The sequence below is a fragment of the Peromyscus leucopus genome, chromosome 1 (genome assembly GCF_004664715.2).
Source record: "Peromyscus leucopus breed LL Stock chromosome 1, UCI_PerLeu_2.1, whole genome shotgun sequence".
Classification (NCBI taxonomy): domain Eukaryota; kingdom Metazoa; phylum Chordata; class Mammalia; order Rodentia; family Cricetidae; genus Peromyscus; species Peromyscus leucopus.
Genome location: NC_051063.1, coordinates 70,847,780 through 70,870,069, shown reverse-complemented (window position 1 = coordinate 70,870,069; position 22,290 = coordinate 70,847,780). Strand labels below are relative to the sequence as shown.

At 47.0% G+C, this 22,290-nt stretch overlaps 1 protein-coding gene across 9 annotated transcripts in view; it reads right to left on the bottom strand.

Moving 5' to 3' along the window:
• Positions 1-1,258: 1,258 nt before the first annotated feature.
• Positions 1,259-22,290, bottom strand: part of Uros (uroporphyrinogen III synthase) — a 23,933-nt gene continuing 2,901 nt past the window's right edge. For 3 of the 9 annotated variants that reach the window (XM_028868847.2, XM_037209669.1, XM_028868830.2), the window contains exons 2-11: positions 17,355-17,430; positions 16,002-16,152; positions 15,710-15,793; positions 14,643-14,739; positions 13,451-13,525; positions 12,099-12,173; positions 5,558-5,638; positions 4,986-5,071; positions 3,964-4,062; positions 1,259-1,690 (exon numbers count right to left, since the gene is read on the bottom strand). In XM_028868847.2, the coding sequence (XP_028724680.1) occupies positions 1,553-1,690; positions 3,964-4,062; positions 4,986-5,071; positions 5,558-5,638; positions 12,099-12,173; positions 13,451-13,525; positions 14,643-14,739; positions 15,710-15,793; positions 16,002-16,064 (798 nt within the window). In that variant the 5' untranslated portion in view covers positions 16,065-16,152; positions 17,355-17,430 and the 3' untranslated portion in view covers positions 1,259-1,552. The other 6 variants (XM_037209683.1, XM_028868857.2, XM_028868839.2 and 3 more) reach the window with 5 other exon arrangements.

The window sequence follows — 22,290 nt, the reverse complement described above, 5'->3', positions numbered from 1 at the left end:
TCGGCGTGGCCTGAAAGTCCGAACGGCACTCATATCCTTGTAAGCCCCCCCCCCCATTAGTAGTGCCACCTGGAAACCAGCAGCAGTGACGGGAACATGTTTAGGAATAAGGGTCGTATTGAAGTGGGAAGCCAGAGACCACAGTTCCCCAGTTCCCTTCCCAGGGCACACCCCAGTGACTTGAGGCCTTTCTGTAAGGTCCCATCTCTTTCAACATTTATTTTCTTCTCAAGATCATGTGTATGTGTGTGTGGAGAGGGGGTACAGCGTGAGTGCAGATGCCTGTGAAAGCCAGAAGAGGAAGGTGTGGGTTCCCCGGATCTGGGGTTACAGGCAGTTGCGAGTTGCTTGACATGGGTGCTGAGAATTGAGGTTGGTCCTCTGGAAGAGTAGTATATGCTCATAACCACTGAGTCACCTCTCTGGCATGAGGCCTTTAAAAAAATTCTTTAATATATATATATTTACAGAGACCCATTGGAAGTCAGTTCTCTCATTCCAGATTTTTTATGAAGGTTGGCATCAAGGCCTTTACCCCACTGAGCCTCTGAACCAACCTGCCAGGCCTATGCCCAACCTCTTAAAGATTCCGTGAGCACCTGGGGACCAAGATCCTACCATACAAACTTTGAGGGGCACACTCCAACCATGCCCAGACCACAGCCCTAAGCCATGGCACTACACCCTTCCTCCTCTACTGTGGTGATGATAGGAGGTGGCTCAGGGACTTCAGAGGTGCTCTGGGGATCAGATCACATGCGTAGAACTAACTGCACCAGGCTGGGCAGGCATGGTGTACATCAGGGAAGATGTCTTCCAACCTGGCCTTCCATGAAGACAGCTCTGCCAGTGCACAGCCATCTTCCCCACCACCAGCCCACAGGCTGGTTGTCTTAATGCATCACAAGTCTAGACCAGGACTGCCCAGTGCAGTGGTTCTCAGCCTTCCTGATGCTGTTAGATATGAATCGCAATGTAAATATCTGATATGCTGGATATCTGATATGTGACCCCTCTGAAGGGGTCGCGACCCACATGTTGAGAATCACTGGCCTAGAAGAAATAAAGTTTGGGGGCAGATTTTTCATAACCTTTCTGCAGGGCACTACATTTCTTTCTATCTCTTCCTCCTCTTCTTTCTTCTCTCCCCCTCTCCAAAAGCAGCTAGCCTGATGGATATGCTGCAGTTACATTTCAGAATGAGATAAAAAATCCTCGTATTTGAAGCATAATTATCCCAAGCAAAGGAGTCAGAACGTTAGGTCTGTTTATTTTTATTTGGATTTTTGAGACAGTGTCTCACTGTATAGTCCTGGCTGGCCTTAAACTCGCCACTGTCTTGTCTCCATTCCCTTGAATGCTGGGATGAGGAGTGTGCCACCAGGCTTGGCTCAGTCTTATTTTTTCGTATTGCACACATAGCGATGACATGCTCACAGTGACATGCTCACAAGCAGCTTCTCCAGAGCCCCTCTCTGATCCTGGGCTCCATCCTCGAGGCAGCGGCAAGCTGTCGACGCCCAGGGGAGGAGCTGGCCCGCCCAGGCCGGCCTCAGCAGCAGTTGCTGGGCTGCAGCACTTGGCTGAGGCCTGCAGCCAGGGCTTGCGGTGTGGGACTCTCTGCTGTGCAGCTCACAGGCAGGCCCCTGGCAGCCATAGCACGCGTTGTACTGGGGCCAATGGCTACAAACTGCGAGGAGGCAAGACACAAGAGACACGGCCTCAGGACCCCAGCAAGGGCTGTGTGCGGGGCGTCATCTGGACAGACTTTCCGTTAGGACGTCATTCCTACGGATGTTTCACATAGACAACACTGCCACCTGATCTGAAGCTGGCTTCAGAGTCTGTACAAGTCTCCTGCCCTAAGTGCACATAGCCTTAGGATTGGGTGTGTGGGGACAAAGCCTGGGGAAGGCACCATTTTCTCAGGGGCTCCAGCTGCAGACAGTTCTGCCTCAATTCCAGGGGCTCTGGGGAGTGTGGGGTGCCAAGGTGGGTCTGGATCTCCAGGAACACAGAACAGCCATAAGCTGGAAGGCCAGGGTTCTGCCCCCACCTCCTTATCTCTAACCAGGCTGTCCGCTGGGCTGCTGGGGGATTACATGAGGTGGTCAGGGTGAACGAATTATGTGTTCAGTGCTGGGCACAGGCATATGCTCACTGACAGATGTGTGACCTCTCGGTGCACAGATGGTCACCCCACAGGCCATGTGGTCACTGTGAGAAGACAGGAAAGAAAAAGACAATGCAATGGCTCCCAATCATTTGGTGGCAGGTGCCATAAATTTCTCACTGCTCTGGCATGGCTCCTTTGTGGTATTCTATGTAAGTCAGCCATACGCAGCAAGCACAGGTCACAAGTTACCCATTAACCTTCTGTGAACCCTTGCATTTTAAAGAGCACTGTATAAACATGGGTCTCACAAACTCCTAGAGGAAGGAAGGCCACTGTGCAAATCTGGGGTAGAGCTGAAACAAGAATGCTAAGCCACCCAGTTCATGGATCTCAGGACTCTGTCCTCAACCTCAACAGTACCCATGTGGGCTGGCACTGAGTCGCAGCGATGAAGGAAGACTCCCACGAATTTGTATTGGCCCACAGTTGTGATCAATGTCAGCGCTGAAACTCTTTCTTTCCTAGCAGCTGCAGAGCCCAAGGTCCCAGCAGCATCTTTAACTACTGGTGTGTTGTACACTGAACAGCGGCGGTATGATGACTGGGGGATGCCAAGAACCCACAGGTTACAGTAAGGAATGGGAGAGATTTAAGATGGGCACATTTGCTATGCCCCAGCTGCTCCATGAGTCTAGACAGTACTGGCAGCAAAGCCCTGAGATGAAATTCCAAGCATCCATTTTGCTCCGACTTGGGTTTTCTTAGGATGAGGACAGAGTAAGGTTATAGTGGTATGAGTTCTTATCAAGGTAGACCAGCATGGTCAGCCCAGGTGAGTTCTGAGGCATGCTCCCATCATCAGCTGCCCAGGTCCACAGAGACACACATGAGCAGCATTGGCATTGCTGCTAACTCTTCCCTGTGCCCAAGTGCTCACTCAGCCAGTGACCACGGTGAGCACCCATGGGCCGTTTCTCTTCAATCCTGCTGCAGACTCAGGTGCCACCTTCCTCCCCTAGTAACCCTCCTAAAGGTTGCCTTCTAGTAATGCACTATATGATGCTGGCAAGGTGTTGAATCTCTGTGCTCAGTTTCCCCTGAAAGGAGGACAGTTACCCCATCCTGCTGGATTCCCCACAACCAGACTAGCCTAAGCTATGACTGCAAGAACCTTGACCACTGCCCGGCAACTGCTAGGACCATGGCTATGTATCATCACACCCCACAGCCTGGCATGCCCCTTTCTGGGTTCCAACCATGATTCTTCCTTTTCAGCTGTGTGACCCAGGGCAGGGCACAGCTGCTCTGCATCTAACATTCCACCTTGAAACTGGGAAAAGTCTGATGTTCCGGTGGGACACACCTGTGAGATGCACCTGTGATAAGCTAACGTGTTGGAACACCTGGCTGAAGTGAGCTCTTGGGGTGAGGGAGGGAGTGGGACCTATGTTCCTGGGTTGTAGGCCACACTTTGTACCTTGTCCTCAGTCCCTGCAGAGTCTGGTCAAGGGCACTTCTGTTGCAGGTGCCACAAGAGTTGTGTTACTAGAAAACCATTTCAAGATGGAATAAAGGAGGGAAAGGCACCAACACCCACATCAAACCCTGCCAGAAGGGCCTCACTTGAGTCCTCCACTAACTGAGGACAATGCCGTGCAGGGAAGGCCAAACAATTGGCTATACAGGACAAAAAACTTAGAATAAGACCAGCCCAGAGAAGGTGAGCACCAGCAAAGAAGTAGCAGGATCCCTCAGACTCTCTAGTCACCTCACAGGCGTCTGACTCAACATGCAAATTCCAGGATAGAGTGAAGAGCAAAAAGGCTGAAGTCCACAGAATACCATACCTTGATCTGATCAAAGCTGCCACCAGATAATGCCTGAATATACTCCAGGCTGTATTTTAGGCCGGAGGGACTGAAAAATGTGATGCTGGCTGGGATGCCCTATGGGAAAGGAGAAGATGAGATCTAGCCTTTGCCCCTAGACAACATTCCTCAGCTCAACCCTTTAAGCCCAGAAGCCAGAAGCCCTGGGGGGTGGGAGGGTGGGGTTCTGCATCAGTACGATCCCTGGCTATGTGGCATTCTTAGCCCACCAAGGCATAGTCTGAAGGACTTGTTTATATAGCAGGCTGAGGTTGGAGAGGCTGGCAATTCCCACTGGTTGGTCTGCTGGCCCCCGGTCTGTTTAGCCAGAAGATACTGACTCTGTGGAGCCCAGTCTCAGCAGAGGAGACACCTCCAGCCCATGGGTTAAACAGCCCTCATGGAATTAACAATCTTCTTGTTGGCTTCTGTCAACGTCTACCCTCTGGGGACAGAACAGACAACAACCAGCCAGCCTGCATGGTTCCTCTACCCTTGGATTGACCAACAGAACCCCACCACAGGCATGGTATGCAGAAGCTGTTCTAGGAGGGCAAAGGGATGTGACTTCTGAATGGAAGTGATGGAGGTAGCCATTAATTTAAGAAGCACTCTGCATTCTCCTGCCCCAGGTCTCCCAGTCCCAATCCAGACTCCACAGTGGGCTTTTCCAGTGTTGGCTCAGCCTCTACCTCACAGAATGGAGAGCAAAGGCAGTAACAAGGCCGCTGTCTATTTCAGGACTTTGTATATGGTAGATGATACACAAACAGCTTTGTATGAATTATCTCCTTTAATCCTTATAACACTTTCACTGGATGGGTCTATTCCCATATCACAGATACACAAATGGGGCTCCAGAAAAGCCACCTGTGCAGTCACATGGCTGGGAATGATAGAACCCCAAAAGAATCAACACCTGCAATCTCATGTCCCCAACTCATCCTCCTCCCCTGGGGCCTGCCCTGCCAGGACTTGTTCTCCCTAGAAACCCTACATACCTGACTTTCATAGTAGCTCTCCAGGTTCCCTTGGATTCCAGGATGTGGAATTGTCTGATAGACATGCATGCTTTCCATGGGGATCCCTGTGCACAATCAAAACCAGGAGACAGGCTTCATTGTACTGAGAATGGAATGGGGCGTCTGCACCCTAGTGTGTAGCTGATGGGGACCGTCAACACACCTCTGAGAACCAACTCCTCAAAAATGGGAAGCTCAACAAAGGGGCAAAAGACCCTACCCAGCCCTCTGTGGCCTGCAGAGCACTGTGGAATCAATCTGAAGTCGGGAAGGCTGAGTCAGCAGAGAAAGTCCCAGAAACCACAGCCTTCATCGGTACCCACAGATGCCTTTGGTTCTGTGTGTGTGAGTTTGTCCACACAGTTCTGATCCTGGCTGCTCCATGAATCCCACAGTCATGCCACCAGGAAGTGAGGGCCGAGGCAGCTCTCAAGAAAGGTTTAGCATCAGGAGACCCAACTGCATCCTAGTTCTGTCTGTACATGGTCATGTGTGTCTCCTGGGTCTCAGGACATTCATCTTTGGGGATGCCATTAGCTCATTCTAGTCACCTTTGTCCTTGAGCATTTTTGGAAGAGTATCTCCTTTGATAGTTCCACAGGGAAAGAGAAGAGGCAGTTCTGAAGATGGCCCTGTGAAGACACAACCAGACACTGTAAGAGCTTGGTAAAATCTCAAGAGAAGAGGTCCTGCTGAAGACGACCCTGTGAACATACCACCAGACACCGTAAAGCCTTTGTAAACTCTCAGAGTGACACTGTGCACAGAGGCACACGGACAGCAACTCCCAGGACAGCGAAGCTGGGGGCTCCAGGCTCAGCTTTGCTTTAAGATCTTATTTCCAGCACCTGTCGCCAGGAGGGGCAACTGCTGTGCTGTGCTGGCCTTGAAGGGTTCCACTAAGAACCAAAGAGGGAATGTGAGCCTAGAAAGAGCCTAGAAAACCCAGCCACAGAAACAAGGCACCACTCTCCCACTTGCTGCCTGAGCTGTCAGGACGTGACTCCCTGGTTCATGGTCCTTATTTAGAATCTGCGCAGGCCCTGTACTTAACTAGGTAAGAAAGTAAGTAAGGACTTGGCTGGTATTGGCACTGGGCACATTTCCTAGCTCTGGAGGGGGTTCTGGCTGAGCCAGGCACATATGCAGGAAGGAACTGGCACTTTGAAGTGGCTCCGTAGCCACCTCCAACAAAGACAAATCCCCTGCCCTTACTATTTGCCCAGCCATGCCAGCAGCCCCTTAAGCAAGTGCCTAGAGGGCATCAAAGACAGGAGGCTGCTCCAATGGCCCTGCATCTCACTGTGCCCCACCCCACCCCCACCTCCACCTGCGGAGACCAGAGACAGTTTGGCCCTGAACACTTTGCAACTGACAGAACAGCAAGCTGCAATAAAACCATCCAAACAAACCGAGGGACTGCCGGATGCAAGGACCTTCCTTAACTGTGAACACAAAGTGTTTTACTAAAACCAACCATTTCTTCCATATCAGATCAAGAAATGTAATGGGTGTTGGTCGTGCACAAACATCACATATTTCCTATACCGTGATGCTCCCTCTGAACACTCCACTGGTGACTGAGATCAGAGGAAGAATCAAACAAACTCCCCAGCTAGCACTGGCTCTGAGAAGCGGTAGCTAAGTGACAGGAATGGCTGTAGGCCACTGTGTTTGAAGTACAAGCAACAGTGACATGCTGGTGGATGTTTTATTTAAACTGCTCTGTAAATATTGGTACCAACATAGAAGAGCACACGACTTGGGAAATGATTAACTACAGATCACAGCTGCCTGCTGAGCTCTCTTTCCAGTGAAGTGCTGCAGGTACCACTCCTAGGCACCCATTTTTTAAAATTATTTATTTATTATGTATACAGTGCACATATCCCTGCAGGCCAGAAGAGGGAACCAGATCTCATTTCAGATGGTTGTGAGCCACCATGTGGTTGCTGGGAATTGAACTCAGGAAGCAGTGCTCTTAACCTCTGAGCCATCTCTCCAGCCCTAGGCACCCATTTTTAAAGACATGTTCAGGTGCTGTGCTCTCCACCCTGGCCTAGGTGGCTCTCCTGTGTCTTTTTGTGAGTGTTGTGGCCTGAAGGTGCAGGAAGCTAGGGGCTAAAGCTCTTTCTTGGGCATCTATGGGAAGCCAAACAGCTCAACTTTCCAGCAAGCCTTGCCCCAAAGGCATGAAAAGAGCTTCTAGATGATTCGAGAATCTCCCCTCCCCTTTATCTCTTCCTATTGTTATTCCTAGATGGGTGGGAAACAGGACTCAAGTTCCATCTTGTGTCTCTAAGGCTGGGCTGCAGTGGTGCAGGGCTTCCAGAGGACACAGGCTTGTCTGGCCAAGACCTGCCACGGAAGCACCTGGGGCTCACGTACGAAGAGTTGGCCAGCTCAGCAGCCTTCCCAGGAAGGAAATGTTGAGTGTGTCCACATGGAACTCTGCCGAGAGCGATCTAATAACCTGTGTTTCCTGAGAACTCTCTGCCCAAAGTAAAAAACCAGCTGGCTGTGGTGGCACATGCCCATGATCCTGGCATGCAGGAGACAGAGGCAGGAGGATCACTACAAGTTTGAAACCAGACTGGTCTGCACAGACAGACCAAGGTCAGCCTGGCTTGCAGAATTTTGAGATCTGAACTCAAAACTGAACAAAATGGAACTACACCACCACAACAAACCCTCTCCTTTAAAAAAAAAAAATCTTAATTTCTATGGATTTATTTTCAACCTGATTAGGTCAGTGCAATAGCAAAGCTGGCTGATTTTCAACCTACGTAGGCCAATGCAATGAGTGCAACCACCACCACCATGCACGCACGCACGCACGCACGCACGCACGCATGCATGGTGACTTGTGGAGCCCAAGGGCTCTGCTCTCCATTGCTGTAACAGGGCGTGGCCTGGCACTGTGGGCTAACACAGATGACTAGTGACAATGTTGAAGTTCAAGTGATACAGTGCTGCTGAGGAGGGGCCTGAGGAGCAGTCTCCACAAGACAGTGAGAGGTGCAAACAGGAGCATCCCGATGTGAGGAAGAACTGAGTTGTGCACGCAAGCCTCAAGTGCACATCATCAGGGCATCGAAGCTGAATGGAGCATGGGAGCAGGAACTCTACATCCAGGAGGTCATTTCAAAGAAAGGCAGCAGTCCAGTCTTCCTTGGCTTCTGTCTCTTTAAATGTGACTGTCTTTGCTTCTATGCCACTTACCTTGTAGTTACTCTCTCATTCTGAGAGAGATAGGAGAGGAGGACAGTTGTCTATAACGAGTGATCTGGCTAAATGGGTTAACAGCTTTAAGTGCCCACAATGATGCCTGACTCATAGTAAATAATCATCAAGTAAAATAATGAGCAATAGCTAGGAGTTGGTCTTATTATGACACACACTGGAAGTACATTTGTAACTTTAAAATTGGACTGTGACTGGTGGTGGTGGCGCACACCTTTAATCCCAGCACTCAGGAGGCAGAGGCAGGCGGATCTCTATGAGTTCAAGCCAGCCTGGTCTACAGAGCGAGTTCCAGGACAACCAGGGCTACAAAGAGAAACCCTGTCTTGAAAAACAAAACAAAACAAAACAAACCGGGGTGGGGGTGGGCTGCAGTTTACATCAAGAGAAAATCATTCATGTCTTCTTGGTAAAAACCCAGGTACAGGTCCTCACTAGCAGCAGTTAACTAGGACTTTATCTGTATATTCTAATTACAAATGGAAGGTTTATTAGGCCTACAGACAAGCTGGTAATAAGCTAGAAGTAACAATAACTTTGCAAAGACTGAATCTCCAGGCTGACAACAGGGCTGGGTAAGGGTATTTGTATCTAAGCCTGATGATCTGCGTTTGAACCCTAGGACTCACAGGTAGGAGAGGACCAATCCCCAGAGACAGGGTACAGCATGTTACTATCCAGCCTGCCAAGCCTGGGCCAGTCAGCTGAAGCACAGTGTGGGAGTTCACAAGTGGCATTGACCCTCTGCCTCGTGCTTACAAAGCAAGGAAACCAGCCTGGTGGCCCTAGGCCTTATAATGAGCAGTGACTCAGGCACTTCTGTCTCCTTCCAGAACAGATGCATGGAATTTGAGGAGCGCTCAAGACTTGCCCTGGAGACAAAATGTCCCATCCATGGAATGGGCAATTATCTCTCCTAAATGCTGGCAATCCCAAGAGAACACCATAATCTGTCCTTTGTATTGAGGTCTACGTTTTTAAAGGACAGGCTTCGGTGCTATGTACAGCTATGCTTCAGATCCCGCTTTGCATCTAAATCTGGCTGGGCACCTGTGCCCCTATCGTGCCCTTTATAACAGACCAGTGAACATGGGCAGAGTGTTGCCCTGAGTTCTCAAAGCCATTCTTCCAAGTTACTGACCCTCAGGAAGGGGCTGTGGGAACCAGATTTGCAACCCAGTTGGACAGAGTGTGAGTCCCTTGGATACTCAATATTTACGTCTAAAGTTGGGGCAGTCTTGTGGGATTGAGCCTTTTCCTGTGGGTCTGCACTTACTCTGGGTTGATTCAGAACTGAATTACATTATGGGATTCCCAGCTGGTATCTGAGGAGTTGGACAGTTGGCTGTTGGTGTGAAGAAAAGCCCATTTGGTATAGTAGCCTCAGCACACCAAATGTTTGCTGCTCTTTTCACAGCTTAAGTCACTTGCCTTCCCAAGCCCAGCTTACATTGGGAGCTCCCAGTAGGCAGGAGGGCTGGAGGGCCCTAGCCCTATACTCTAACAGCCCTGGGTGTCTGGCTCAAGATCTGCTATGGCAGACTTAACTGACTTGGTGTTCTATGAAGTGGCAGAGAGTATAGAAGTTGGGAAGAGAAGTTCAGTTCAAGCATCAGGTGCCCAACAGGCCTCCTCAGCCAATGAACATGGGGTTCAGGAAAATGTAGACTTGGTAAATCATCCCATGGCTAGAGCTCCCTCTTTGAAGAAGAGTGATCAGAGGGGACCCTGTTAGGTATTGCAAGCCCCCGAAGTTCTGCCACACCAGGGTCAGGCACCCTAGAACTCTCACTTCAGTGGGGTTCCCTCACTCTGAATCTAGGTGGTACCTAGCCAGCAGCTCCTTGAAGGCAAGTGGACACAAAGCAGAGTTCAGTTAGGTTTGCTGAAGATAATAGGCCACATGCATCAATGGATTTGCAGGTTTAATTCTGAATTCTAGCCATTAACCTCACAGCCTGAGTCCTTGTTCCCCCAGTGCCTCAATAATAGCACATGAAAAAAGAACTTCTAGTGATGACAGGAATGTTTCACTGTCCAATGCAGGGTCACTGAAGAACTGTGCCCTGTGCATCTGAAGAACTGAATGTGGAATTGTATTTAGTCTGGACTACTGTAGCTACCATCCTGAACAGCACATTTGTCACCAGACATGGCTCTTTCCCTGGCTGGCTGTGAAGACTGGCTCCTGGGGCACACTGAGCACTCGTTAACATTAGTTTTGCTGAGGTTTAATTACCAAAAGGTAGTTAAATGCTTATTTATTTATTTATTTATTTATTTATTTATTGCTAGGGAATGAATCCAGGACTTCATGCATACTAAAGAAGTACTCTGACACTCAATTATACCCCGAGCTTTGAAATTGTTTTTTAAAAGAAATTGATATGCCACTAATATGTATAATTTTTTGTATCAGTTAAACAATTTAAATAGAAAGATGCTCTAGATTCATTTCCCTGGCCACGATAAACACTCTGACCAAAACAACTTAGAGAGAAAGGGATTTATTTCAGCTAACAGGTTATAGTCCATCACTGAGAGAAGGAAGAGAAAAACTTGAAGCAAGAAACTGACTGTAGAGCAAAGTTCCTTGCTGACTGGTTCACAGGCTTAGTTAGGCTTGGCTAGCTTTCTTGTGTAACCCCACACTACCTGCCCAGGGAATGGTGCCACCCACAGTGGGCAGAACCCTCCTACATCAGTTATCAATCAGGACAAACTCCAAAGCCATATCCACAGTCCAGTCTGATCTGGGTAATTCCTCTATTGAGATTCCTCATGTCACTCTAGGCTACGTCAAGTTAACAGTCAAACCTAACCAAGACAGATGTCTGTTTCCAGACTGAAAAAAAGCAGAGAATTGGCAGCTTGGGGAGGGCCTCTGCCATCCCCTGCTTGCTGCTGAAATCTGCAGGTGGCTCTGGCCAGGGCCTGTCTGGATCTAGGGAGCCTTAGTCAAGAGTTCAGGATTTTAGGAGCATCTTCCGGAGGAACACTAAAATGTAAAAGCTAGAGAACCTCTTGGCAATGGGAGTACCTTATGGCACGAGAACCTAAGAAGACTTTTGCATGCAAGTTTACAGATCACAAAAGCCAATACTACTTCGAGAAGGCATAGTTTTTAACTAACATAGTTTGTTTCATCCATTATTGTTTGAGAAGCCATAAAAAAATCCACTGAAGGGTCTTCCCTCTTCACCCTGATACTATGCTAAGGGGGAAAGAAGATGCCCAGCTCCTACAGCCTTTGAGGAAAGCCAAAGCCAGGTCAGCACTCCATCCTGCCCTCCTCCCAGCCCAGCAGATCCCAAAGCAATTCCTCAAGAGGGGTCAGCACATTACAGACCCGGTCAGAGCCAAGACCCAGGGTTTACATTTTCCCCAGATGTTCTCCTGTTCCAACTCTAGAGTCTGGTAGCTCTGACAGAGACCTGCCTGCAAAACTGTAAACGCCTGTCTGGCTGACCTTGAGAGCAGGTCCAGATTCCCTCCCTTGACGTAGAGCAAGAGGATTCTACTTGAGTCCTGGGGCTGGGTGACACAGCTGCAGGGACCTGTGTCTGCAGCTGGATTAGACACACAGGAAGAGGTCAGGAAACACAGCACAGAGGCGGGCATTCTCAATCTTCCAGCCCTCATCCCAGAATCTCCATTCTAAAACTCTCCTCTGTACCCCTCAGACCCTAAAACCCATAATTAGCTTAAGGCAAATCACCACCTAAGTCCAAACAGCCCTAGGGCTGGTCCATGTGCTGACCAAAGACAACCTTATGGGGAGCCAGTTCTTTGCTTGGGAGCATGTTTTGTGAGGGAGGGTGGGTTTCATGTGAGGCGGTCTTCACTTACTGGAGCAAATATATTCAGCAAGCTTCTCTGCATTTCCACTGTGTGCTCCTTCTGCATCCAGGCCGATTTTATTCACTGGAAGATGATGAAGAGGTGAATTCCTTTGACAGTTATGGAAACCCTTTTGTTCCTACATTACTTTTAAAGTGCAAATGTACAGGCACTGTTTTCCCACTCATGGAGACATGTACTCTGGACGCCAAGTAGAAAGACCATGGCTATCCTTTCCAAGATGAGGGAGCCCTGGGCACAGGGGTCTTTGTCTTAACTAGCTTCTTTGAATCCCACTTAGCTTATCTACATGAGCCCAAAACACAGGCCCTGTAGGACTACCTTAGGCTTATGTGATAATGAGGCCAACTGTTGGCATCTGCTTATCAGTCAGGAGATGGTGAGCATTTGGGAGCCACTAAGTTTTGTAAGCATCTCTTTAAAGAGCCCTCATTTCATTAGAGAGATGTGATCAGCTCCCATCCAGAAAGGGGTAATGGGCTGACATGGTCAGACTGGATTGGAGGGGGCAGAGGAAAGGTTTCATAACCACAGACAAGGACCCATAGCACTATGGACACAGGTAGCTTAGGGAGGGTGCTGTCCCAGCTGCTCTCTCAATGCAGTCCTGGAGCTCTCTACATAGAGAGCTGGCCTCCAACTCACAGAGAACCTCCTGCCTCTGCTTCCCAGGGGCTGGGTGGGATTAAAGGTGTGTGCCACCACACCCAGCCAAGCCTTTTTGAAGAGAACAAGAAGCAGACAGATGAAGGCTCCTTGCCTTCTCCAGACAGTGAACATGTGGCTACTCTGCAGAGGATGTGGATGAAGGTAGGGCCCACTCAGCACTGCTACCTGCATAGAGGAATACGCGCCTTCCAGAGGAAGGATGTATGGTGGGTATTGCATTTAGGTAGCTATGTTATCACCAATGACAGCTTCAATGGGAACACCACCAGCTTTTCATTCATGGATCATTATAAATGTACTGTGCCTGAGGAAAAAGCCTCCTGCAGGTATAGACTCTGTTCAGCACCAAAGCTGTCCCTGCACTGCGTTGCTGGCCCAGGCTACCAGGGACAAGTGAGCCAGGAAGCCTGAAGTCCCCAGGGACTGAACGGAGGCAGGAGGACTTACTAAGGCTAGCCCTCAATACAGGAGGCACGTGTGGCCCCCTCATCCCTGCTTTGTCATTTCATTTCTCTCCACTTCGGCTACTCTTGGCCAACTATGTCCTGAAAATACTAAATGAAGAATTCCAGAAATAAGCAGCTCATAGGTACCAGGCTGGATATGGTCTGATTATGAAATCTCATCCATCCCACCTAGGATTTGAACCTTCATCTTCCCGAACTCCTTACCTAGAGAAGCAGTGGCACTTCCAACTACATACACAGACTTGGCATTCCATCTGTTTTTCAGAGACTTTTCCCAGTCTGCAAAACACGGAGTTACACATGAGCTATGCATACAAAGTGGCCATCTGGATGCTGTTAAGACAGCTGGCTTCTTCATTCTAAGGCCCCAGCCTTCACTTCAGCAGGAGACTGAGCACTCAGTCTCCAGAGCAAGCCAGCTACTTGTGCAAGAAGATGACAGTGACAGCACTATTACCCTCATTCCCTCACTGACCACTCTGCCCCTGGCAACGTCCTGGATGCTCCTCTGTGGACTCAGACTATGCAGCGTACATCAAAAACCTGTGGCTCAAGACACCTGGCACAGAGCAGCCATAACTTGTTTCAGCTAGTAGGAGAGTAACCCCATGGTTTGGGTGTTATGGAGCTTTCTCCAAGGTCAGGTCACCTAGGGAAAGAAAGGTCAAGGAGCTCACAGCGGCCAGTATGGCTGCATGAATCCAGGCCTGCAGGACTCCTAAGCCCCAGCACTAACCATCTCCCAATTGCTTCCTCTCACTGGAAGAACTCCCCATTCCTGTATTTTAACTGTAAGTGAGGTCACAGTACTGTGCATGCCTCCGGACTATATTTAGCACTCAGTCTGGAGCCTGGGTGTCAGGAAACAGGTTGGGTCACTACATACTGCTGTTATGGAGAACAAGGGGTGGCCATGTCGAAAAGGACGTTGGCAGGGCCATGACGCATTTCCCCACTTGAGTAAAGTGTCACGTACTCTACTTTCAGAGGAAGAAATTGGCACAACACATAAGTAAACATTTAAAAGGCAACTGAGGGCTCGAGAGATAGTTCAGCAGGTAAAGGCGTTTGCCATCCAGGCTGACGATCTGAGTTTGATCCCTGGGACCCATGGGGTGAAAGGAGAGAATCAACCGTCCTCTGATCTCTACACACATATCATGGCATGTACCCAATAAAGAAGTAAGTACATCATAATAAAAATGATGTAATAAAACAAACGAATAAATGGGAAATGAGAGCACCCTCTCAACCATGTCTGTGTGGGGACTCAGGGGGGCACCTGTAAGCCAGCATGCCCAGGCATTCGGGCATGTAGGCACCTCTGGACTGCAGTGACTCAGAAAAGAAAGGAGAGTAAATAAGTCTGGTGGATCGGGAGCAGACCCACGCTCACCTTCAGTTTTATTGTCCTTCTCCAAACACAGCTTCACTGCTTCCACTGCCCTGGGGCTGGTGAAAATGAGTCCTCCAAAGCCTTCGGGATGAGACAGCTGCACCAAAACCAACAGAGGCTGGCTCAGTCTCAGCCTCTCCCAGAGCTATGAGCCTGAGTCCAAGTGCATCTGCAAAGAAGTGGGCAACCAGTCCTACCCTGCCTTCCTGCACCCACCTGACACCTGCCTCATACTGACTGTGGGCCTGGAGCCATGCTGGGCTTTGGGTAAGGCCCTTCATTGTCACAGCCAGAAGCTCCTTCTTGGGCAGAGACATACACCTGCAACCCAGGAGATGAGCAGAGCGGAGGGGCAACTTGACCCAGCATGGGATGGGTCAGTGGAGTAAGATGCAGGCAGGAGGGCAAACTTGACCTGTATCCATTACACAACTAGACTATCAAGGAGGTAAACCCAGCTGAAGCCTAGGTTCAAACACAGTACTATGCTGAATACCTCTGAGCCAGGCACTGAGCTGCTGCATACCCCTGACTTTACTCCAGGTGTCCACACCAAATCTTTGTTTATTTACAGTACTGGGTACCAAACGTGCCTTGTGCACACCCAGCACACCCTCAGGCCACCATCAATCTGAAAGTTATGGTGGCCTCACTGCCTGACTCCTGCAGTATCTGCCAAGCCTACTGAGTAGAGCAAAGTAGTGGGCAGAAGCCCTGGGCTTGCATTTGGCCTTCCTTACTGGCTAGGTGCCTGGCTTAGTTGCTACACCAGAGCTCACTCTAAAACCAGAAACACCTCCCTAGTCTTCTGTGCATGGGCCAGGGATAGACTAAAAAGGCCCTAACTCTGAGAGCCATGCTGGTAGGGCCCTATCTCCGGGGCCCACAGCTTCCTGATGAAGCCAATAGGGGCTCAGGGAGAGAAGCCTATGGGGGGGGGTCTCCAGCACCCAGGTGAGTGTGTACTGCCCTTGTGTTCATGTCTAGTGGTAAAATGAGGCTAATACTCTTGTGGCTTGGGCTGCCAAGAATTCTACAGGGGGCAAGCCCTAGCTTGGGGCTCTTACCTTTTCTGACAAACTGGGAAGAGACAAAAACTCAAAGGACAGAACAGGAATTAGCGTAGCTTCCAGTCCGTACAATCCCAGTTCCTGCAAATGAAAGAATGGCATTCTTGGTTGGCCAGAGCTGTCTTGAAAATAAAGTCATGAAATCACATTAACTGCTATCTGGAAATAAGGGAGCATGCCATCACATTAGCTATGCATCAAGTTCACTGACTTTTAGCATTCTCACCCCTACCTCCACTAGCAAGAAAGTTCTAGTTTAGAGGCCAAGGAGTAAGGCTCAGCCACTTACCTGGATATATGGATCCTGGCCACTGTCATCATCCTTGGCATCCTTCAATAAGAGAACCTTCATTGTGCTTGGCAGCCCTTATGAAAGACACAGGGACAGAAAGCAAGGAAATCGCTCTTAATTAGGTCTCGAAGACCGTTCCTAGGCAGTGCTGGAAAGGGACAGAGGACAAGAATGAGGCAATCATCCACCGCCCCTGTGGTGCTAAATAGGCGTGGTCTTTCTCAGGACTTGTCACTGATAAGGCCAAAGGAGAGCATGTTAGCAATTGATACTGCCTGGAAAGGCAAGTGACAGCCATGAGTGAAATCAAGTGACTAAGCCAGACTGTGGCTACTAGAGAGAGATGGTGAGTTCTGTGTCAAACCAGTAGCAAATAGAGAAATGAGTATCTTCATTTTAAGGAGGTAGATAAACAACTGAGTAAGGAGGTAAATAAATGATTTCCTTTTCAAAATGAACTAAGTAGCTTCTAAGCCCTTCAGGTACATTGACTTTCCACCTCTCAAGCCATGTTTATTAAATGCTACCAAGTTTCCTGAGGTAATCTATCAACCTGGAAACAATTTGTCAACATATACCATCTAAAATAATGTACCATCTTACATAATTCATACCTTTTCTTCCTGTAATTTTACTTCTAAGAATGAACACAAGACAAAAATCAAAAACATGAGCAGCCAGGCCAGGTGGTGGTGGTGGTGGTGGTGGTGGTGGTGGTGGTGGTGGTGGTGGTGGTGCACGCCTTTAATCCTAGAACGCAGGAGGCAGAGACAAGTGGATCTCTGTGAGTTCGAGGCCAGTCTGGTCTACTGAGTGAGTTCCAGGTCAGGCAGCAAAGCTACACAGAGAAACCCTGTCTCGAAAATAAATAAATAAATAAATAAATAAATAAATAAATAAATAAATAAATAAATAAATCCATTCCATGCTGGATGTGGTGGCATATGCTTTTAATCCCAGCCCTTGGGAGGCACAGGTAGGTGAGCTGAGGCCACCGGGGTCTACATAGCAAGTTTCAGGCTAGCAAGGGCTACACAGCGAGACTCTGTCTCCAAAAAAAAAAAACAAAAACAAAAACAAAAACAAAAACAAAACAAACAAACAAAAAACCTTCTTGGTCATCTCTATAATTTCCAGTAACTGGAAACGATATAAGCATCCAATGAGAGGCTGGTTAAGTAAACTATAATGCAGGTTTTAGAAAATCATTAAATATTGACAAATAAGCTAATTACATGGGTTATCTAATCAAACATGTTAAGTAAAACATGCAAGAACAGTTAGATAAGTAGTTTGGTTTTATGTACAAATACATGAGAGAATACACACCCAAATATTAATAGTACTTACTTCTGAATAGGCATTAGTATGATTTTTCTTCTTTTACTTTCCCTTATTTTCCAAAAGTGTTATGAGCATTATAATCCTGGTTATATGGGAGACATTAAAAAAAAATCACTCAATGGTCTCACAATAAATGGCAGGCAATACCTGCAGAATAAATCTGGATGAGAGGAGGACCATCATACTATAGACAGCATCAGACCCACCAAGAGAACACACTGGGCACTGGAAATGAGTGAGCTTTGGGAGCTGTGATTCACGTTACTACTGATTACACTGACGGCTGGGGAACATGGAACACTAGGAAATCTGGCTCAAACTGAGCTGCTCTACATCTAAGTAACCAAATCCAGCTAGTGGATAAGAGTTATGAAAGAATGGGCTAGTTACTGCTGCTGTCCAGGTGTCAGAGAAATGGGCAAGGGGTGAGAAAACAGATGATATGGTTTCTATCACTTCCTGAGGTTCCTCAAGTGTCTCACCTAGAGATTAGGACCCTTCCCCTCTATGGCGGTCATGTCTTTGTGTCATTTCAGTTTTCCCAGCTTAGGATAGTAAATCTTACTTTTATTTTTCTCTGTGTCTTGATTTGTTTTTTTGGAGATAGATGCCACACTGTAGTATAGCTCAGGCTGTCTGGAACTATGTGGCCCAGGTTGGCCTTGAATTTAAGCCTTCAAAGTGCTAGGATTATAGGCATGTACTACTTGATTCAACTGAAAAGAGCTCAAGGTATTTGTAAAGCACACCCCGGGTGTGTCTATGAGGGTGTTTCCAGAGAGGATTAAAGGGGAAGACCTGCCTCTGAATGCAGGTGGCACCATCCTATAAAGTAGAGGTCTGGATAGAATAAGAGGCAGAGGAGAAGGCCCATACTTCCTGCTGCACAGTACCAAGCCTTAGCCACATAACAGTCTACCCTCTGAAACCATGAGCCAAAAGGAATGACTGCTTCCTCTAAGTTCTTAGCTTGTGTCTTCAAGTCACAGCTTTGGAAAACCACTCAACATCCAGTTTCCACTTATTTACAAATGGTGACCAAAGTGCTGTTAAGAAGGTACTTAGAGATTGACCAAGTCCACTAACTGATGGTACTCAAGGACCTTTTTTTTCAAGACAGGGTTTCTTTGTGGAGCTTTGGAGCCTGTCCTGGAACTCACTCTGTAGACCAAGCTGGCTTCGAACGTTCAGAGATCCACCTGCCTCAGCCTCCTGAGTGCTGGGATTAAAGGTGTGTGCTACCACTGCCTGGCTCCTTTTTGTTTTTTGGAGACAGGGTTTCTCTGTGTAGTCCTGGCTGTCCTGGAACTCACTCTGTAGACCAGGCTGGCCTCAAACTCTGAGATCTACCTGCCTCTGCCTCCAGTGTACTGTGATTTAAGGCATGCACCACCACCGCCAGGCTTAACATTTTTTTTTTTTCTTTTCCTGATGGACTTTTAGGAAGGAAGATCACCCCAGATAACTTTAGGAGATAACTTTAGGAAGCCTGACTCAATCAATCCATAGGTATTACTAAGAGCAGTATGGGGCCCTCCAAAGGAGGAAGTTTTTACCTCTAGACCAGCTTTGGCTTGAACAGCGTCCCAGCCTGCATGTCCCATTGACCTGCCCTTCTTATTGGTTTGCCTTGCTAGCCTCACAGTTATAATATATGCGATGACTAGCTGAAATAGTCCACCATCTTACACCACTCTAGCCAGAACTTCAGATAAACTTTACCCATTACTGAGACTGGCTACAAATGTTACAGCTAGTCCTCATGAGACTTAATCATTGTTTTAGTTTTTTACAGGATCTCACAGAGATACCATCACCCCTAGACAACAGGGAGACACTCCCTTCCCCCAACAGGTTTTCGTTTTCTCAGGGTTATGGATAATTGTCATTTGTTAGGGGTTGGTTATAATTTGTTCTAGGGTTGGGGGTGGAACAATAAAGATTATACTTAGGAATCTCATTTAGAATAGAAAAAAGGGGGGTAGGTAAGATAAGGTAGATTATTATATCTACTTGTAAATCAAAACAGCAACTATCAGTTTTAGATAATTTGCATTGGTATAGATTCTTGTATATTGATACAAATTCAAAGTTATTTTTCTGTTCCTAAGATAATTTGTATATTGATACAAATTCAAAATTATATTTGTCATACTGTATGCATGTTCTACTTCTGCTTAGGATATTTTGTATATTGATACAAATTAAGGATATTTTTGTCATATTGCACTATACATTTCTACCTCTGATTAAGATATTTTTGTATATTGTCACAAATTCAAGGTCATTGTCCTTATACTGTACATCTGTTTACAGATTGTTGATTTTTATTTTTTTATTTTATTTTTTTTTTTGGTTTTTTCGAGACAGGGTTTCTCTGTGTAGCTTTGCGCCTTTCCTGGAGCTCACTTGGTAGCCCAGGCTGGCCTCGAACTCACAGAGGTCCGCCTGGCTCTGCCTCCCGAGTGCTGGGATTAAAGGCGTGCGCCACCAACGCCCGGCCTGTTGATTTTTATAATGTGAAGCCTTAGTCTTTAAGCTATATAGGTTGATAAGAATTATAGGTTAATAGTCACCCATGCTTGTCATACTTATATCAGTTAGGTTTTCTAGACATATAGAGACATATTTCAGATGGATAGGTAATCTTTAAACACTTCAAAGATCTAGAGAATATAGCATTTAAATGTTTTAATAACTTTTAACATAATAATGGTTGACATGAGACACAATTGCTCCTGGCAGTGCCAATCTACTCCTGAGAAGATGATGAGCGTCAAAGACACTCCATATGGAGTTTGTCTTCTTCTTGGCAAAACTGGCCTGTTGGGCAAAGAACTGTCCTTGCCTCAACTGCTGACAGTAAACATGCTGTCCAGTCTAGATAAGCAGGAAATAAGGAAAAGCAACTGCTGAACCTTGCCAAGACAGGGTAGGCCAGTCTTTCAAATTTTCCTGCTTCTGAAAATGGTCTGTCAGATATTCTAGGCCTATAGCCAAAGTAGCATGCCCCAACATTGCAGAACACTGGGTAACTGTCCAAGCAGCCAGTTGTTTCTGTCATTTCTTACATCTGCTTGCTTGCACTTCCTGTTTACTTAGGTATTATTTTCCTCCTCAGGTCTTTGATGGGGTTGAAGACTAGATAGTTACAGTTACAATCCTCTCATATTTTAGCTAAGCACATTTCAGGTACAAGATTTAGATTCTTCGGGATAGAATAGCTGTTGGCATAATCTCTGTAATTTGCCAATTACCTATGGTCTGGACATTGAATATGTGTTTTTTTGCTTGATGTTGTTCTTGTTGGTTGTAATTCCATTTTTGTTTATGTCATTACCTTTTCTTTCTTCTGGACAATACTTCATAATTGTTCTTATTGCATATAGCTTTATGTTAGGATTAGAACCCTTTTATTTAGACTAAAAAGGGGAAGTGTTGTGGTAATTCATTCCTTTCAGCCAATGGCTTTGATGTAGGGCATGGCCTTGCCTGCTTTAGAGAGAAGAACAGGGCTCATGCACTCTTTCTTGGGCGGATGGAGCAGGATGGTTGGTTCCCATTGCCCCTGGGCAGAACGGAGAACAAGGACAGCAGGATAAATAGCAGTGTCTACTTTGTTCTGTATCAGTGAATGTATTATCCCCATTTTATACCTTAATAAATTCTTGAGATTCTTTAACAGATGCTCATGGGTTCACATAACACAAGTCAATTTCTTCTAATATATCTCCTAATATATATCTCTTCTTAGCTCTGTTTCTTGGCTCAGGTTCTAATGTACCTTCCACTGGGAGCTCCAGGAATCTGGTATGAAATTTAGTGGCAAGTAAAATCTAGAGTTTTCTGCTGAAGAATGAATTCTTCAGAAGTCCACAATGTAAGCAACAAGAGTAGAGATTAAAAAACCAAAACACGATGCTCTGTAAATAGGTAATCATGTGGCCTTGCAGTGCTCTTCAATCTGCTTATGTCTCCATCATGGCCCCAGGCTCTGGCATACAGGTCCACAGTTCTACAGAGGACATTTTAGTAACGAAGTCAACTTCTCACTTGTCTTTCTAGCTTGTTGTCAAGCAGTACAGCCTAATCCCCTGGGCCTGCACACTTCATGAGCCAGGTCTACAGGATTTTCTTGAGGTTGAGTGATAATTTCAGGTACTAGCAAGTGCTGTGAGGTGATGATATAGTAAGTAGGGTTCTGATGGCTATGAGTTACCTCTCTAGGTACCAGGGAGACTGTTCTGGGGAGGTGGCATCTGAATGACAATAGCAGAGGCCAGAGGAACAGAAGAAGCTCTGCCTAGCAAGCACCAGGTCCTGGATTTGACCCGACTATTACCGGAATGACACTAAGGAGAGATGTTCAAGTGTCAGGAGGGAATCTAGGGTGTCTCCATGAAAGAACAGGTTTGGCTCAAGAATAAAGGTCAAAGAGAGCTTTGGATTTCTTTCTTTTTCTTTTTCTTTTGGTTTTATGAGACAGGGTTTCTCTTTGTAGCTTTGGAGCCTGTCCTGGTGGATTTCTTTTAAACCAGTGAATGGCCTTATTCCTAGGAGCTAGTTTCCTTTCTCTTTAAGGAAATGCAATCGTTTCCCCAGTTCCAAAGATGTTGGGTAAATTTAAAGTGTTTTTCTACAGAGTGAACAAATACTGCTAGGAAGGAAATTTTCAGAAAGCCAGTGTCTGGGGCTGGAGAGATGGCTCGGTGGTTAAGAGCACTCGTTGTTCTTGCACAGGACCCAGGTTCAGTTTCCAGCACCCACATGGTTTACAGTCACCTGTAAGTTCAGTTCCAGTGGCTGATGCCCTTGTCTGGCCTCCTCAGGCACTACATGTACTGCATGCAGATGGTGTATGTTTCTAATTACATAAAATAAAAACAAAATAAATTGGCCTTTAAAAAAAAGTCAAAAAAAATAAAAATAAAAATAAAGTCAA